Source organism: Bufo bufo, chromosome 7 (assembly GCF_905171765.1).
Source record: "Bufo bufo chromosome 7, aBufBuf1.1, whole genome shotgun sequence".
NCBI lineage: Eukaryota > Metazoa > Chordata > Amphibia > Anura > Bufonidae > Bufo > Bufo bufo.
In genome coordinates, this window is record NC_053395.1 from 227,881,970 (window position 1) to 227,902,738 (window position 20,769).

The 20,769-nt window shown below is 43.4% G+C and overlaps 1 protein-coding gene across 1 annotated transcript in view; it reads right to left on the reverse strand.

Moving 5' to 3' along the window:
- CNTNAP5 (contactin associated protein family member 5) overlaps nucleotides 1–20,769 on the reverse strand; it is a 354,415-nt gene that overhangs the window by 55,359 nt on the left and 278,287 nt on the right. Inside the window, exon 13 of the mRNA XM_040439843.1 lies at nucleotides 10,718–10,868. Within this exon, the coding sequence (XP_040295777.1) occupies nucleotides 10,718–10,868 (151 nt within the window). The remainder of the gene's footprint in view (nucleotides 1–10,717; nucleotides 10,869–20,769) is intronic.

Genomic DNA, 20,769 nt, shown 5'->3' on the forward strand with positions numbered 1-20,769 from the left:
CTGAGATATCATTAGGCCAGGAGGACACGTCACCAGTTTTGTCACGGGCCAGAAACTGTTACTTTCTACTGGACATGGATACAATTCAACATTATGTAACAGGCAGCGTCCATGTCTGGAGTAGTTTTCTTAAAGGAACAGTTCCAAGAAATATCTTAGATCTCCTTTTGAAAAATTGCGTTTGTGGCAAATGCGTTCTTTAAAATGAGTTCTTCTTCCAAATCATAACCCTCGAGTAAACTAACAAAAGGCATGAACTAAACCCTCTGCAGGCCAAAAAGTAGTTCTGTTTTCAGCTGCACTGAACACCTCTACTAAACACAGGTTCCCCTTTATACATTATAAGATAATTATGCATAAAGGTTGTTGAATTGTGTTACCACTTCCTCTAAACTTCATAGCAGAAACTTAAAAAAAGAATATTTTTGGAACTCCCCTGTTATCTGTATGCAATGGTCTGTTCCACATTATTGGCTCATGGCTGTATCATTGTGGAACAAACCACTTGACTCAAATAATAGGAGATTCTGGCAACACTAACCATTACTTGTGTTTACTGTGGAGAGGCAGCAACACTAAACAGTTCAAAATAATAGCAGTGTGTTTGAAAAAGTGAATAAAGCTCAAAATCCTTCTAATAGCTTCTATTTCCATCCACACAGATGCATTGGGAACACTACACCTTCTAGTCCAAATCGAAACATGAAGAAAAAGATATCAAATTTGTGTTGTTTCTTTAAAAAAAATTGAAGAAAAATGAATATTAGACTGTTCAAAAAAATAGCAGTGTTTGTCTTCTTCTTTACAAACACTCACTATATAAACTGAGAAATGTCTGTAGATTTCCTTCCCTCTGAATCCCGTCACTAATACTCAGTTATATAACCGCTGTCTCTGAGACCTGCTGGACGTCTGTGCTGCTCGGAGTCACCACCTTCTGGCCCTGTGACCAGGTTCTCCAGCCCAGGAGGATCGGACCACATTCTTCTCTATTTCTCACAGTTCTTCTGCATTTTTGATGTCGCCCACAAGTTTTCTATTGGATTAAGACCCGAGGATTGGGCCGGCCGCTCCATAACGTCAATCTTGTTGGTCTGGAGCCAAGATGTTGCCCGTTTACTGCTGTGTTTGGGGTTGTTGTCTTGTTGGAACACCCATTACAAGGGCATTTCCTCTTTAGCATAAGGCAGCACGACCTCTTCACGTATTCTGATGGATTCAGACTGATCCATGATCCCTGGTCTGTGATAAATGGGCCCAACACCGTAGTATGAGACACATACCCATATCATGATGCTTGTCCACCATGCTTTACTGTCTTCACAGTGTACTGGGGCTGGGATTCAGTGTTTGGGGGTCGTCTGACAAACTGTCTCCGGCCACTAGACCCAAAAAGAACCATCTTACTTTCATCAGTCCACAGAATGTCTCTTAAGGCCGGTCAATGTGCTCCTTGGCAGATTGTAAGCTCTTCAGCACATGTCTTATTTCCAACAGCCGGACTTTGCGGGGGCTTCTTGCAGATCGCTCGGCTTCACATCGGCGTCTTCTCCTTGTAACAGGACTCACAGGTGACTTTACACCTTCTTTCATCTTCCTGGAGCTGATTGTTGGCCGAGTCCTCGCCATTTTGGCTCTTCTTCTATCCATTTGAATGGTAGTTTTTCGCTTTCTTCCACGTCTTTCAGGTCTTGGATGCCATTTGAAATCATTTGCGATCATTTTAGCTGAGCAGCCGATCATTTTCTGCACTTCTTTATATGTTTTCCCCTCTCCAATAAACGTTTTAATCAAGGTGCGCTGTTCTTCTGAACAATGTCTGGAACAACCCATTTTCCTCAGAATTTCAGAGAGAAATGCACTGTAACCGGCAGGTACAACATTTGCTCCCTTCCTTCCTTAAATAATGGCAATAATTGCCACCTGTTTTTCAAAGAATGAATGTCCTCACTCATTGAACTCCACACTGCTATTATTTTGAACATGCCCCTTTCAATAAGTGATTGAATTACACAGAATCAGCAGCATGCATGTCCTGACTGTTGGGTCTGTTGGATTTCTATTACTCTACTACACCTGCTAGTAAATTATTTGCCATGTAGAAATATAGTTTCTACCAAAAACAGTGATTGATCAGGTTAGTGATGTCTGACTGCTATTATTTTGACCACAATTGTACATAAAGTATATCAAATGCATACTATAATAATGCTTCCTGTATACTATTCTGAATAAGGACCTAATGTTGTGTAAAAGAGTAACCTATCCTTAAGGGAACACTAAACACAGAAATTCACAAGAGAAATCTGTATGTGTCCCATGAGCCATGGCCTCCACACTCCTCTTGACTGCACTATGTCTATCTGCAAGACAACAGGCTGCAGCAGGACCCCCCCCCCTCCTGCTCCATCTGCAGCAGGACAAAAAGATTGTTGGGACCAAAAAGCACCATCCCCTCCACACCCTTTCCCCAGCCAAATATAGGACACAGCAGCAGATGACCCCTGTGTTTCCTGCAGGATTCCTATAAAACGGTCCTGCAGGCTGACCATCAGCTGAGGCAAGAACTTCATTTGTATCACTCATTTCCAGTTTACTGTCGCCGTAATACGACTACCCTCAACAACTGCAGCAAAAGTCCATCACACCTGATTTTTTTGCAGTGATTTTTGGAGCTCTGTGGGTGCACGGCAGACATCCCGGCATCACCGCTGCCACCGCCGCTACTTCTTAATGCTCCTATTAGTGGAAGGAACTTTAAGAGCAAGTTCACACTGTTCTGAACTCAGAAAACTTCCTTTTGGAAACTCAATCTGCAACTACTGCCCTTGCAATTCTCCAAGGTTCATGGTTTTATCCGGGAAAAAAAAAAATGTTATTTCTGCTATTCTGCTCTGGTATTATAACAATCCCTATAAGAGAGGCGATAAAATCCCATGCACGTCCAGGCTGCCCTCAAGTCTTCCAGTCAGCGGGCAAGCTCCATATTTCACATCTCAGTATGGCACAAAATCCAAAAGACATTTTAAATTAAGAGGTCAAATGGAGCAAATTCAACCGAAGCCGCTGAGCAAATATGAAGCTTGTTTCTGAGCAAGAGGAAAATATCACTTCAGTTTGTTATTAAGACGTATGAGGAAATCACCGGGTGCAGGAAACATCTTAAAGGGGTTCTCCTGTGACTAATGTAAAAAATAAAAATCAGACATCATATTGGACATGACAATCTCTTTCTAATGAACCTAGAACCAGCCCTGCACCTCACATGGGTCCAGAGAGCTCCACGTTCATTGCTCGGCTAGATTTATATCAAGCTGGCAGCTCAAGGGCGTGTCCTTTCTCAGGGGGCGTGTCTATTTTGGAACTCCCTCCCTATCACAGTTTAGGATGAAACTGAGCATGTGCGGCCATATCAGTGAGCAGGACAAAGAAATAAGAGAGAGAAAGCAAAAAGCAGGTGGCGCTATACAGATATTGGCACATGATTGGGGGGCATCTATGGGGGTACTTGTTACTGGCACATGATTGGGGGCATCTATGGGGGTACTTGTTACTGGCACATGATTGGGGGGCATCTATGGGGGCACTTGTTACTGGTACATAATTGGTGGGCACTGTGGGGGTATTTATGGGGGCATTTCTTACTGGCACATATTGGTGGCACTTTTTACTGGCACATTATTGGGTGGTACTATGGGGTCATCTCTGGAAGCACTTCTTACTAGCACATTATTGGAGGCACTATTGGGGCATCTACTGAGGCCACAAAGAAGGGGTATTTTATAGGGGGGAAGGGCGGAGAGGAACACTATGGGGGGGTTCTACTGATGCAACAAAGAAGTAGTATTTTATATGGGGGGCTCTGTATAGGGGCATTTTATACTGGGGCACATTATGGTGGGTACTATGGGGAAGGGTAGAGAGGAGTACTATGGGCTCATCTATGGGGGGCATTAAGAAGGGGTATTTTATACTTGTAAATTATGGGGGGCACTGAGGGCATCTACTGGGGCACTATATATGGGGCATTTTATACTGGTACATTATGGGGGGCACTAGGAAGAAGGGGGAAAGGAGCACTATGGGGCATTTACTGGGGGTACTATATAGGGGCATTTTATACTGGTACATTATGGGGGGCACTAGGAAGAAGGGGGGAGAGGAGCACTATGGGGGAATTTACTGGGGGCACTATATAGGGGTATTTTATACTGGCACATTATGGGGGCAGTATGGGGACATTAGCTCAACGTGGGGCATTAAAAGGGGGTATTTTTTGCACTGGCACATTATAAGAAGAATTATTACTACTGGTGGGCATTATGATGGGCTTTATTACTACAGGGGGTCTAGGGGGAACATGATTACTAGTATGGGCACTATTGGAGCATTATTGCTTCTGGGGCACAGTGGGGACATATTGGAGGCACTGTAGGAGCACTATTACTACCATGTGTGCTCTAGCAGAGAATTATTACTATTGGTGGGACTTTTGGGAGCAGTATTACTGTAGGGGCACCTTGGCACAGTGTCAGCTTACCACAATTATTTTTGGGGGACGTTATGTTTACACTATTAGTGTCAGGGGCACTATTTGCTGGGCGCAATTATTTTAGGGCACTGTGTGCCAATAATTATTTTAGGGCACTATCTGCATGGTACTAGTATTATCAGGGGGTTTATCTGTTTCTGCAGTATAGTATTGGGGGGCACAGCGGAACAGTATTGGGGGTGGTGGGATGGTTTGTCCAGAAGATGGGAGGATGATGGAAAAGTAGTAAACTAAGATTTTGTTTGTCAAACTGCAGAGACGAGAAATGTCTGAAAAATGGTGTCTGGTCTGAAGGTCTGAAAGGAGAAGATGAGGAAAGAGAACATCTACATCGAAGAGACATCACTGGATGTAAGAGGTATGTGCGCTGTATTATCCTGTATGTAAGAGGTATGGGGTGCTGTATTACCCTGGATGTAGGAGGTATGGGGCGCTGTATTACCCTGGATGTAAGAGGTATGGGGCTGTATTACCCTGGATGTAAGAGGTATGGGGCGCTGTATTACCCTGTATGTAAGAGGTATGGGGTGCTGTATTACCCTGTATGTAAGAGGTATGAGGCGCTGTATTACCCTGGATGTAAGAGGTATGTGCGCTGTATTACCCTGGATGCAAGAGGTATGTACGCTGTATTACCTTGTATGTAAGAGGTATGGGGCGCTGTATTACCCTGTATGTAAGAGGTATGGGGCGCTGTATTACCCTGTATGTAAGAGGTATGGGGCGCTGTATTACCCTGGATGTAAGAGGTATGGGGCGCTGTATTACCCTGGATGTAAGAGGTATGAGGCGCTGTATTACCCTGTATGTAAGAGGTATGAGGCACTGTATTACCCTGGATGTAAGAGGTATGTGCGCTGTATTACCCTGTATGTAAGAGGTATGTACGCTGTATTACCTTGTATGTAAGAGGTATGGGGCACTGTATTACCCTGTATGTAAGAGGTATGGGGCGCTGTATTACCCTGTATGTAAGAGGTATGGGGCGCTGTATTACCCTGGATGTAAGAGGTATGGGGCGCTGTATTACCCTGTATGTAAGAGGTATGGGGCGCTGTATTACCCTGGATGTAAGAGGTATGAGGCGCTGTATTACCCTGTATGTAAGAGGTATGAGGCACTGTATTACCCTGGATGTAAGAGGTATGTGCGCTGTATTACCCTGTATGTAAGAGGTATGGGGCGCTGTATTACCCTGTATGTAAGAGGTATGGGGCGCTGTATTACCCTGGATGTAAGAGGTATGGGGCGCTGTATTACCCTGGATGTAAGAGGTATGAGGCGCTGTATTACCCTGTATGTAAGAGGTATGAGGCACTGTATTACCCTGGATGTAAGAGGTATGTGCGCTGTATTACCCTGTATGTAAGAGGTATGGGGCGCTGTATTACCCTGTATGTAAGAGGTATGGGGCGCTGTATTACCCTGTATGTAAGAGGTATGGGGCGCTGTATTACCCTGGATGTAAGAGGTATGAGGCGCTGTATTACCCTGTATGTAAGAGGTATGAGGCACTGTATTACCCTGGATGTAAGAGGTATGTGCGCTGTATTACCCTGTATGTAAGAGGTATGAGGCGCTGTATTACCCTGTATGTAAGAGGTATGTGGCGCTGTATTACGCTGTATGTAAGAGGTATGAGGCGCTGTATTACCCTGTATGTAAGAGGTATGGGGCGCTGTATTACCCTGGATGTAAGAGGTATGGGGCGCTGTATTACCCTGGATGTAAGAGGTATGAGGCGCTGTATTAACCTGTATGTAAGAGGTATGAGGCACTGTATTACCCTGGATGTAAGAGGTATGTGCGCTGTATTATCCTGGATGTAAGAGGTATGAGGCGCTGTATTACCCTGTATGTAAGAGGTATGAGGCGCTGTATTACCCTGTATGTAAGAGGTATGGGGCGCTGTATTACCCTGGATGTAAGAGGTATGGGGCTGTATTACCCTGGATGTAAGAGGTATGGGGCGCTGTATTACCCTGGATGTAAGAGGTATGAGGCGCTGTATTACCCTGTATGTAAGAGGTATGGGGCGCTGTATTACCCTGGATGTAAGAGGTATGAGGCACTGTATTACCCTGGATGTAAGAGGTATGTGCGCTGTATTACCCTGGATGTAAGAGGTATGAGGCGCTGTATTACCCTGTATGTAAGAGGTATGAGGCGCTGTATTACCCTGTATGTAAGAGGTATGTGGCGCTGTATTACCCTGTATGTAAGAGGTATGGGGCGCTGTATTACCCTGGATGTAAGAGGTATGGGGCGCTGTATTACCCTGGATGTAAGAGGTATGGGGCGCTGTATTACCCTGGATGTAAGAGGTATGGGCGCTGTATTACCCTGTATGTAAGAGGTGTGGGGTGCTGTATTACCCTGTATGTAAGAGGTATGAGGCGCTGTATTACCCTGTATGTAAGAGGTATGAGGCGCTGTATTACCCTGTATGTAAGAGGTATGTACGCTGTATTACCCTGGATGTAAGAGGTATGAGGCGCTGTATTACCCTGTATGTAAAAGGTATGAGGCGCTGTATTACCTTGTATGTAAGAGGTATGGGGCGCTGTATTACCCTGGATGTAAGAGGTATGGTGCGCTGTATTACCCTGGATGTAAGAGGTATGGGGTGCTGTATTACCCTGTATGTAAGAGGTATGGGGCACTGTATTACCCTGGATGTAAGAGGTATGTGGCGCTGTATTACCGTGGATGTAAGAGGTATGAGGCGCTGTATTACCCTGTATGTAAGAGGTATGGGGCGCTGTATTACCCTGTATGTAAGAGGTATGGGGCGCTGTATTACCCTGTATGTAAGAGGTATGGGGCGCTGTATTACCCTGTATGTAAGAGGCATGTGCGCTGTATTACCCTGGATGTAAGAGGTACGGGGCGCTGTATTACCCTGGATGTAAGAGGTACGGGGCGCTGTATTACCCTGGATGTAAGAAGTATGGGGCGCTGTATTACCCTGTATGTAAGAGGCATGTGCGCTGTATTACCCTGTATGTAGGGGTGGATGGAGGGGTTAGTAGTACAGCACTATCTGCACATTGTAAAAAAAAAAACACTATATATTTGTGTCAGAAGTTGTGCTTTTTTAATTTTTAGAATAATGATGGAGCCATTTTATTTTATACTTTTGTGCTGATTCATTTTTTTCCTCTATATTAAGGGACACTATAGTCACCAGAACCACAACAGCTAAACGTCGTAGTTCCGGTGTCTGTATCATGTCTCCGCAAGCTTCTTAATGTAAACACTGACTTTTCAGAAAAAAATTCCGTATTTACATCACTGCCAAGGAACACGTCTACTGGCCGCCCATCATTATTACAGTTTACTACTCTACGAGGTGTGTGGATTTTTTGTGTGTGTGTGTTGTGGCGGAGGGCGTGATTGCATGCTAAGGTGTGGGAAGGCGGGATCCAGGGGGCCCAAGTAAATTCTTGCCCAGGGTCCAATCAATATTAAAGACGGCCCTGACTGCAGCAGGCAATATAATACAGGAGACACTATAATAAGTGGGCACTATAGCACTATAGGGGCATTATCATACAGACCGGAGCACTATGGGGGGCACTTAATACAGGTGACACTACAGGGGTCATTACATTATAATACATGCTGGGACACTACCTGAGGCATTGTAAATTAGTAATACAGGGGGCACTACTGTAGTCAGTATAATACAGGCTGGAGCACTACAGGGGGGGGGGCATTTTAATACAGAGGGGGCAATTCAGGAACAGCATTATAATACAGGATACATTATACAGACAGGCACTATAAGGAAGACACTGGGAGCACTGCAGGGGGCATTATAAATACTGTGGACATTACAGGGGGGCTTATTTATACTGGGGCACTGTGGTAGCACTATTACAACAGGGGGTATAATGGGGACATTATTATTGGGCAAAATATGGAGGGCATTGCATTATTGGGGATCGTTATCACTATCGGGGGCACTGTCGGCGGCACTATTACTATTACTGAGAAATGTATTAGTTTTGCAGCATTGTGTTTGTAGGTATAGGGGAGCACAATAGGCGCAGTATTAGGTGTAGCAGCAGGATGACATCGATGGGGCACCAGGAGGTGAGGATGATGGAAAAGTCAGGGATCCAAGATGTCTGCATACCAAAGAAGTCATCATGGCGGTCTGGTCCAAATGGAGAAAATTAGGAAAGTAAGACTGGATGTAAGAGGCGCGTATGTTTTGTAGTGCCACATGTAATGTTTTCCAAGCATATCTTTAACAGTAGGGCTGGAGGGGGAAGGCTAGGTGCACCCCTGGTAGAGGATCTCCCCATCCTGGCACAGCCTGTATTCAGAACACAGAAAGAATACCGGCTGCCACAGATCCCCCTACGTGACATTGTCTCATGTGAAACCCTGCGGCAAATTATTCTCCAGTCAGTCTGTACAAGTCCCCGTCGTGTGCCATTTACAGCAAAGGGGTCTCTTCTATTGTAAGCACCAGGGTCTGGGGGGTCCTCAGCCTCTGCTATAGCTTCACTGCTGCCTATAGATAAAATGACATTGTCGTCTCCCGCTATAATCTGGGCTTTTAATGCCGCAGAATGGCTGGGAGCTATTTCGCAGCAATAATCTGTATTTATGGAGAAATCTTCTCCCTGAGAGATCCATCTATTCGTTATCTGGGGATGGAAAGTTACTGAGCATCAAAATACAAGGATGGATCCTGCAGTGACAGGCCCGTACTGAGCTCTACCTCCGGGGGGCGCACACCTGGGATCTCCGCCATTAATCACAGAATTATTCATGTCTGACATTGATTTTTCCTGTTTAATTCAGACCCTTCGCTTCACAAATAATTAAGATCTCATTATTTCAGGCCGCGCAGCTCATAGTGATTCAAAGAAGGTTTAGGCTTCTTTCACACGACCGTTTTTTGCGTTACGTATACGGTCCGTATACGGAACCATTCATTTCAATGGTACCACAAAAAAACGGAATGTACTCCATATGCATTCTGTTTCCGTATTTCCGTTTTTTCCGTTCCGTTGAAAGATATAACATGTCCTATTATTGCCCGCAAATCCCGTTCCGTGGCTCCATTCAAGTCAATGGGTCCGCAGAAAAAACGGAACACATACAAAAATGCATCTGTATGTCTTCTGTATTCGTTCCGTTTTTGCAGAACCATCTATTGAAAATGTTATGTCCAGCCCAATTTTTTCTATGTAGTTACTGTATACTGTATATGCCATACGGAAAAACTGAACAGAAATGGAAAAAAAAATGGAAACAAAAAAACAGAACAACGGATACGTGAAGAACGGACCGCAAAACACTGAAAAAGCCATACGGTCGTGTGAAAGAGGCCTTAAACACTGGGGTGCTGAGAATTTTAAGTCACCCACTTTTGATGATTATGACATTACCCTATTACCTGCCGCATAACAAATTACAATAATGAAATAATACCCCCTCCACAGTTCAACCTGAATTGTTAGGTTACACTTAGATACATTTGTTGTCTTGTACTCCAATCACATCCAGAGCTGCCTTCAAAATTCTGCTGTGTCTGCTAGGGAGTACTCAGAATTTCCCCTAAAAGATTTCAATATTGAACCTGATGAAAAACAATATCCTACCAAATAAATCAACAAAAACTTCTAAAAGACTAAGTAGACTGAGTAGGAAATAGGACTTTTGGCATACGTTTGCAGCTTTTTGGGAGACTGGAGTACAAGAAATAATGCAACTCAGAAACAACAATGCAGAGTAAAATCTAAATGGCGTCTATTGCTGGACATAGGTTTACTCTGCAATGTCACACACAGTGGACAAGCAGGTAAATGATAAAACCTGCAGGAACCAAGATAAACACAATTGCAGCTTTGTTAGTGACTAGACTAAAAGAGGGTTCCAAATAAATGGCTGCTTTCTTCCAAAAATAGTGCCACCCCTGTCCATGGGTAATATTTGGTATAGCAGCTCAGCACCATTCACTATAATGGAACAGAGCTGCAATACCGGACACAGCATGGGAAAATATGAAAGCAGCTTTATTAGTGACTGGAGTATAAAAGTTTACTTTGCCAGCTGACACACCCAGCTCTGCTAAATCTATACATCCCCTAATCTAAAAGCTACCATTTCTGTGCAGTGATATCGGAAGCAGGGCTCCGTTCTTACCAGTCGCTCCTGTCAGCGTCGCAGTTGCAGTAATGCCTCATATCAATGCAGCTTTCCTCCAACCCGCAGGTGCACTGCCCAGGTAAGGAGCCTCCCCAGTACGTGTGCCTCTCATTGCCTTTTCCAATCCACCAGGTGAAGGGGGCGCCATCTGCAGACAAGAAACATCACTGATCACAACTATTGAAATGAGTAGTAAAATACATCAGTAATATGAACAATTTGTAACGACTTTATTCTACGCTTTCGATGCCGCTAAAAGAAGCAACTCGCAAATAAAGTGGCCCTTCCATTTGGTGCATACAGCTCCTATGCTGGTGAATGTCCACTGTATTACGCCTCTTGCACACGTCCATGTGGCTGTTTCACTATTTTGCAGTCCAAAAAAATACGGATGACGTCCGTGTGCAATCCGTTTTTTGCAGAACGGAACAGCTGGCCCCTGATAGAACAGTCCTATCCTTGTAAGTTATGCGGACAATTATAGGACATGTTCAATCTTTGAATGGAACTGAAATACAGAAACGGAAGGCATACGGAGTACCTTAAGTTTTTTTTTGCAAGTCCATTGAAATGAATGGTTCCGTATACGGAACGCAAAAAACGAGAAAAAAAAAAAAAAAACGTGTGCAAGAGGCCTTACGATAGAGGAACCCTTAGGGCGGGGGCTACATGGTGGTACTGGGTGAGATGTGTCGCACGACCCAGGATCACAGTGTAGCCATAGTAATGAATAGGGTCGCAGGGTGACTTGGGTTGGGTTTTTTTCAATTCTGGGGTCACAGTAAAGTCATGGCTGAGATCTCATTCATTTCTATGGCTGCATTGCCACACACACTGTGATCCTTGGTCGGACAAGAGTAGCCCTAGCCTTAACGCCTGTTCGACTACTGCGGAACACCAAATCCAGTTCTTATCATAAAAACCTTGGAGTAGGCGACAGTAAAGAAAACAATACTTCCAGAGAGATCTGCAGATAACTGGTGTTTCATGATTTTCACCTTTTCCAGGATATTTGCAGGCAGCTAATAAAACTTGTTTACTTTTCAGAGCTAAGAAAGTGTTACAATTGTATCAAGTACAGACAATCCTCTACAGAGAACTGCAAATCCTGTCCTAATAGTTTGCTACAATGTAACAGTGCAGATAATGTGTATCAGTCTGGAATCCAGGCTCACAGAGGATTATCTAGATTGGATACAAGTGAAACAATCTCTTAGCTGAGAGAAGTATTACGGTAGGTTAAAGGGTAGATTTGTCCCTATGACACTGGCTGACCTGTTACATGTGCGCTTGGCAGCTACAGGCATCTGTGTTGGTCCCATGTTCATATGTGCCCGCATTGCTAAGAATTTTTTTTAGCATATGCAATTGAGCTTCTAGGAGCAATGGGGGCGTTGTCGTTACACCTAGAGGCTCTGCTTTCCCTGCAACTGCTGCGTTCGCTCAAGTTTGATTGACAGGACCAGGAAGATGTGATCACATTTAAACTGCCTGTTTCTGTCAATCAAATTGAAGAGGGTGCGACAGTTGGAGAGAGCATAATCTCTAGGTGTAATGGTAACGCCCCCATTGCTCCTTGATGCTCATTTGCATATATTAAAACTTCATTTTTCTCAGCGCATATAAGAACATGGGACCAACACAGATGCCTTCAGCTGCCAAGTGCACATGTAACAGGTCAACCGGTGTCATAGGGACAAATCTGCTGACAGATGACCTTTAAAGGTGAATTTTAGCATCTAAATAAAAACTAGATCATCACAATTCACTTTCAGCAAGCAGAGATTTTTGCATTGGTCAGAATTTGAAACATAAAGCATACTGGTAAGTTACAGAACATTTTCTCTCTTTTTTTCATTAGAGAATAATTCAGCTTCACTTACACAAGTCTAAGGTTTCTTTCTCTGCATCAATGTAACAGTATCTCATAGCATTAGCGCAGTGTATGTGGCATGAGCAATCATGATATTGTGCAATTATCAAATCACTCTGCCAGTAAGATAACACCTATGAGTCCCTGTCAACAAAGAGCCAATCACACAGAAAAACTGAAGAGTTCTCAGATATTGTCAGAGCCTGGCAATGGCGGGAGAGCAAAGGGTAATCACTAACGATGGTTGATGTATTTCCAAAACAATACAGATAACGAATATGATGATTGTTTTTTGACACATTGTGTAACTGAAGAGGATAATTTACATATTCACTGGGGTAATGCATAACATTATTCACATATTATAGATGATGCAACAGCACTTTGTTAGTCTTTTGATTAATTGCTGCCAAATATTTCATTTCACCATTATCAGAAACACTTTGTCATTTCTAGGCAGGTGATACCATATACAGTGAAAATTCAGAGCAACAGAGAGGTCTGCTTATAATTAACAGCTTTAAAAACAGAGCTGATGTGCCTGTAACTGCCACATGCACTATGTAACTGTCATATTACTGCATCCCACATAGGAAAAGTATTATAGTACTATCCCACATTGACAAGACAATAGGTATATGCTATCTATGTGTACAAGAATATAAAGAATGTAATGCTGCCACCTATTGAAAGGAATATCACTACTATCATACTGTCCTCTATGTTCAAGAATCTAACTAGTATGAAAATGCTCATACTGTATGTACAAGACTATAACTAATATAATACTGCTGCTATGTACAAGAATATAACTACTATAATACTGCTCCTATGTACAAGAATATAACTACTATAATACTGCTCCTATGTACAGGGATATAACTACTATAATACTGCCTCCTATGTACAAGAATATAACTACTATAATACTGCTCCTATGTACAAGAATAACTTCTATAATACTGCCTCCTATGTACAATAATATAAATACTATAATACTGCTCCTATGTACAAGAATATAACTACTATAATACTGCTCCTATGTACAAGAATATCACTACTATAATACTGCCTTCTACAGTATGTACAAGTATATAACTACTATAATACTGCTCCTATGTACAAGACTATAACTAATATAATACTGCTGCTATTGTGGGGATTCGCTCTGGTAGGCAGGGTAAGCGGACGCAGTACAGAGGCAAAAACAAGGTTGTAAATCAAAGTTCAGTGTTTATTCTCACACAGAAAGAAAACAAGCCAAAAGTAAGTGTTCATTTTTTGGTGCCTGTTCACACCACACAAAGTTCACAGTGCAAAAAGACTTCACCTGGTCAGCAGACAATTTTCACCCACAGTCCGCAGCAGGCTTTAGAGGCCTGTTTCCCCAGCCTATGGCTCTCACAAATAAATGCCTCAGTGTCTCAAACCACAGACTCCTCAGCTCCTCTGCCATGGGGGATAATCCACCCACAGCTGAGCTGCTGGCTGGGTTTTTAAACCCCAGCCCAAAACCTGGCCTGGACGTGAGGAACAGCCACCCACCCTGCTCTTTGGCTGCTCCCAATAAGAACCGGCCCGGATCGGCTTTTCAGCCACACTAAGAATAAACAGTGTCAGCAAGCACTAGCTGCGGCTGACACATAAAATAACCGGTTCTTATCTCACCGAGGCCAGGAACCTCGGTGACACGTACCTTCCGTCAATGACGGACCCTTGCGCCTTCCTACACTATGTACAAGAATATAACTACTATAATACTACTCCTATGTACAAGAATATAACTACTATAATACTGCTCCTATGTACAAGAATATAACTACTATAATACTGCTCCTATGTACAAGAATATAACTACTATAATACTGCTCCTATGTACAAGAATATAACTACTATAATACTGCTCCTATGTACAAGAATATAACTACTATAATACTGCTCCTATGTACAAGAATATAACTACTATAATACTGCTCCTATGTACAAGAATATAACTACTATAATACTGCTCCTATGTACAAGAATATAACTACTATAATACTGCCTCCTATGTACAATAATATAACTACTATCATACTGCTCCTATGTACAGGAATATAACTACTATAATACTGCTCCTATGTACAAGAATATAACTACTATAATACTGCCTCCTATGTACAATAATATAACTACTATAATACTGCTCATATGTACAAGAATATAACTACTATAATACTGCTCCTATGTACAAGAATATAACTACTATAATACTTCTCCTATGTACAAGAATATAACTACTATAATACTGCACCTATGTACAAGAATATAACTACTATAATACTGCTCCTATGTACAGGAATATAACTACTATAATACTGCCTCCAATGTACAAGAATATAACTACTATAATACTGCTCCTATGTACAAGAATATAACTGCTATAATACTGCTCCTATGTACAAGAATATAACTACTATAATACTGCTCCTATGTACAAGAATATAACTACTATAATACTGCCTCCTATGTACAAGAATATAACTACTATAATACTGCCTCCTATGTACAAGAATATAACTACTATAATACTGTCTCCTATGTACAAGAATATACAGTGGGGGAAATAATTATTTGACCCCTCACTGATTTTGTAAGTTTGTCCAATGACAAAGAAATGAAAAGTCTCAGAACAGTATCATTTCAATGGTAGGTTTATTGTAACAGTGGCAGATAGCACATCAAAAGGAAAATCGAAAAAATAACTTTAAATAAAAGATAGCAACTGATTTGCATTTCATTGAGTGAAATAAGTATTTGAACCCTCTAACAAAAAAAGACTTAATACTTGGTGGAAAAACCCTTGTTTGCAAGCACAGAGGTCAAACGTTTCTTGTAATTGATGACCAAGTTTGCGCACATTTTAGGAGGAATGTTGGTCCACTCCTCTTTGCAGATCATCTCTAAATCCCTAAGGTTTCGAGGCTGTCTCTGTGCAACTCTGAGCTTGAGCTCCCTCCATAGGTTTTCGATTGGATTAAGGTCCGGAGACTGACTAGGCCACTCCATGACCTTAATGTGCTTCTTCTTGAGCCACTCCTTTGTTGCCTTTGCTGTATGTTTTGGGTCATTGTCGTGCTGGAACACCCATCCACGACCCATTTTCAGTTTCCTGGCAGAGGGAAGGAGGTTGTCGCTCAGGATTTCACGATACATGGCTCCGTCCATTTTCCCGTTTATGCGAATAAGTTGTCCTGTGCCCTTAGCAGAAAAACACCCCCAAAGCAAAATGTTTCCACCCCCATGCTTGACGGTGGGGACGGTGTTTTGGGGGTCATAGGCAGCATTTTTCTTCCTCCAAACACAGCGAGTTGAGTTAATGCCAAAGAGCTCTATTTTGGTCTCATCAGACCACAGCACCTTCTCCCAGTCACTCTCTGAATCATTCAGGTGTTCATTGGCAAACTTCAGACGGGCCTGCACATGTGCCTTCCTGAGCAGGGGGACCTTGCGAGCCCTGCAGGATTTTAATCCATTGCGGTGTAATGTGTTTCCAATGGTTTTCTTGGTGACTGTGGTCCCTGCTAATTTGAGGTCATTAACTAACTCCTCCCGTGTAGTTCTAGGATGCTTTTTCACCTTTCTCAGAACCATTGACACCCCAAGAGGTGAGATCTTGCGTGGAGCCCCAGAGCGAGGTCGATTGATGGTCATTTTGTGCTCCTTCCATTTTCGAACAATCGCACCAACAGTTGTCACCTTCTCTCCCAGCTTCTTGCTAATGGTTTTGTAGCCCATTCCAGCCTTGTGCAGGTCTACAATTTTGTCTCTGACATCCTTGGACAGCTCTTTGGTCTTTCCCATGTTGGAGAGTTTGGAGTCTGCTTAATTGATTGATTCTGTGGACAGGTGTCTTTTATACAGGTGACTAGTTAAGACAGGTGTCCTTAATGAGGGTGACTAATTGAGTAGAAGTGTCTAACCACTCTGTGGGAGCCAGAACTCGTAATGGTTGGTAGGGGTTCAAATACTTATTTCACTCAATGAAATGCAAATCAGTTGCTATCTTTTATTTAAAGTTATTTTTTCGATTTTCCTTTTGATGTGCTATCTGCCACTGTTACAATAAACCTACCATTGAAATGATACTGTTCTGAGACTTTTCATTTCTTTGTCATTGGACAAACTTACAAAATCAGTGAGGGGTCAAATAATTATTTCCCCCACTGTAACTACTATAATACTGTTCCTATGTACAAGAATATAACTACTATAATACTGACTCCTATGTACAAGAATATAACTACTATAATACTGCTCCTATGTACAAGAATATAACTACTATAATACTGCTTCCTATGTACAAGAATATAACTACTATAATACTGCTGCTATGTACAAGAATATAACTACTATAATACTGCTCCTATGTACAAGAATATAACTACTATAATACTGCCTCCAATGTACAAGAATATAACTACTATAATACTGCTCCTATGTACAAGAATATAACTGCTATAATACTGCTCCTATGTACAAGAATATAACTACTATAATACTGCTCCTATGTACAAGAATATAACTACTATAATACTGCCTCCTATGTACAACAATATAACTACTATAATACTGCCTCCTATGTACAAGAATATAACTACTATAATACTGTCTCCTATGTACAAGAATATAACTACTATAATACTGTTCCTATGTACAAGAATATAACTACTATAATACTGACTCCTATGTACAACTATAATACTGCTCTCTATGTACAAGAATATAACTACTATAATACTGCTCCTATGTAGAAGAATATAACTACTATAATACTGCCTCCTATGTACAAGAATATAACTACAATAATACTGCTCCTATGTACAAGAATATAACTACTATAATACTGCTCCTATGTACAAGAATATAACTACTATAATACTGCTCCTATGTACAGGAATATAACTACTATAATACTGCCTCCTATGTACAAGAATATAACTACTATAATACTGCTCCTATATACAAGAATATAACTACTATAATACTGCCTCCTATGTACAAGAATATAACTACTATAATACTGATCCTATGTACAGGAATATAACTACTATAATACTGCTCCCATGTACAAGAATATAACTACTATAATACTGCTCCTATGTACAAGAATATAACTACTATAATACTGCTTCCTATGTACAAGAATATAACTACTATAATACTGCCTCCAATGTACAAGAATATAACTACTATAATACTGCTCCTATGTACAAGAATATAACTGCTATAATACTGCTCCTATGTACAAGAATATAACTACTATAATACTGCTCCTATGTACAAGAATATAACTACTATAATACTGCCTCCTAGCTGTGAGGACGTGTGTCAGTAGCTCTCCTGAGGCTTTGGATGTCTGGAGAAAGCCCAGGGCGGGGCCACTCTGGGTGGGGATGCTCCCCAAGCAAGGCCCAGGCTCCAAGGCCTATTCTGGGAAATAATTCCCAGTCTTCTCACTCCATGGATAATTATCCAGAAGTTTCTTTGGAAGGAAGGAATGTTCCGAGTGTTGCCAGTCCCAGTGCAGCAGGAAGCAAAGATGAAAAGAAAATGTTGGAAGTAAAGAAGGAGACATCGCTGAGTAAGACCATGGCTGCAGGTGTGCAATCCACCCCACCCGCAGGCAGACAGAGGAGAACTTCCCTGGAGAAGCAGACCATGCAGGAGAATCTGCAACAGCCTGTCCTGATACGGTCTGACCGCACACGTTACGGGAGTGGGAACAGCGCAAAAGTTGCCAACACGACAGATGAGACCAGAGGAAAAACTGAAGGAAGGCTTCATGGGGCCACAAGTGCAGTCACTGGGAAGAACCAGGGGCCCAGTCCCCAATCTGCAGATAGTGACCTCGCAGCAGTGACCACGGCTGCACCAAGTCCAGTGCAAGGACCAAGGAGCCATTCTGTGAGTACACTGCCGGCGCAACCCCCCAATACTCAGCGTGCACCTGAACTATGTCTGGCCGAGCGGATCCCAGCTCTGGTCAAGAGACTAGAGACATTAAAAAGGACAAAACTACAGCTGCAGAAACAGATAGATTGTGTCTATAAGCTAAAGGCAGCAAACCCCAACAATCAGGCCGTCCATGACAAGAAGCTGAGCTCCCTCGCTGTGCAGCTCGCTGAGACTGTGCAGGACATGGAGGCTGTACTGGAGCAGATGGGACCAGTCGCTGAATCCTTCAGGAACCAGCAAAGACTTGAGGGACATGGGGGAAGACCTGCGCCAGAACAATCTCCATCTATACCCAAGTCTCCAACCTGTCCAGATGACACCCAGCAGGCCTGTGCAAGACCAGTCCTCAGACCAGCCAGCTTCCCTTTTGAGAAAGGGAATTTGTACAGAGAAGTGGGAGAAAGTGTCCAGCAACAGCAAAGACCTGAAGAGACTCCTCAAAAGGTACCACAAGTCCCAGCGGTTTGTGATGTGAAGCAGGACTATGGACTCTCGCCTGAAGGTAACTCTGCAGTAGCAGTGCAGTCACCACAAGCCCTGGGGGGCAGTAGAGAGCAGCAGGACTGTGGGCTCTTGCCTGAAGGCAGCAGTGCAGCAGAGAGCTCACAGGTCATGGCTCAGCAGGACTGTCGGGGCTCTGTAGAGCAGGATCATACTGCTAGTGACTGCATTGATATGACTGTATGTGATGTTACTGATGATGTTTCTGCAGAGGGGAGCGCTTCACAGTGTGTGTGGGATTTGGGGTCATCTCTAGAGTCAGGTCCACCATTAGATCAGCCTTCAGAGGCTTGTGACTCGCAGAGTATTGAGGATGATGGTGGGGAGGGGGCTGTACAGTCTGATGCACAGCACTTCCCCCCTTTAGTTACACCAGAAGTGTCAGACCCCCATAGTGCAGGCGGTCAGCAGCCACCACAGCGCCCCCAAGTACAGCAGGAGGGTGGAACTGGTGGTGTCTCCTCTGGTAATGCCTGGAGCCGTGGGTCACCATCCTTCAGGTCTAATGTGAACTATACAGGTCAGGCTTTTAAGAGGAGGAACGTGGTCAGGTTCAGACATAGAGGGGCCAAGGAGGAGTTGCCTGACAGGAGGTTTGTGGTCCGTGAACTTCTGTGCCACCAAATGGGTTTCCTGCCATCTAACATCCTGGCAGTGATAAACCTTCCTGACAGGCAGGGGTATGACGTCAGTTTTAAACTCATGTCTGACCTGGACCGCTTCTGGGCTCATTTCGCCCGGGTGAGAGATGCTGATGGCTGGAATAAGTTCAGCCTCATCCCCATCTCTAGACCAGACACAGCAAACGTCACCATAATATTCTGGAACGAGTCGGTACCACACCAGGATATTGTTGTATGGCTAAAAAGACACTGTGACCTAATGTCAGATCTGACCAAGACCAGGGACGAGGATGGCATATGGACTGGGGGGTGGAAGGTCCTGGTAAAGTTACGGCAGGTTAACAACATCACCCAACATCTGCCCAACTCATTCTTTATTGGCCGGGAGAAAGGGGTATGCTTCTATGCGGGTCAGCCTAGAAAATGTTTTAAATGCGGAAAGGCCGGTCATATTGCGAGTGTGTGCACCCTGGTAAAATGTAACTTATGCGGGGAGATCGGCCATGTCAGCGCCACCTGCCAGAACATCCGGTGCAACCTCTGTGGTAGGATCGGTCACTCGCACAGGGACTGTCCAGACGCCTGGCATAATGTTTGTAAGGACTTCCCTGATGAGGACTTGCTGGAAGTGGCAGATGACCTAGAGGAGGAGACGCTGTTGTCAGGGTCAGCAGTGACACCACCCGAGCCTCAGCACAACATGGGTGACAATATAGGTGACATAGTGTCTGACCAGTCCCAGCCAGGAGCCACTGAGGGGAACGGGGAGGTCACTGAGCAGGTTGTGGGCACGTCGTCTTCTGCCCCTGCATCAATAAATCCGCAGAAGAAACGGAAGAAGGACAAAACCAGCCGTAAGCCTGAGGGGGAATGGACCACTGTCCAAAAACCTTCCAAAAAGAAAGTAGACCCCGGGTCAGGTGTCATGACTATCACAAATAGGTACGGTGTCCTATCAGAGTCAGACGCTGAGGAAGAGATGGAGAGAGAGTTAAAGAGGGTGGTAGATGAATTTAATGAGGACCAAGAGGGCGATCCCCCCACAAAAAGGAAAC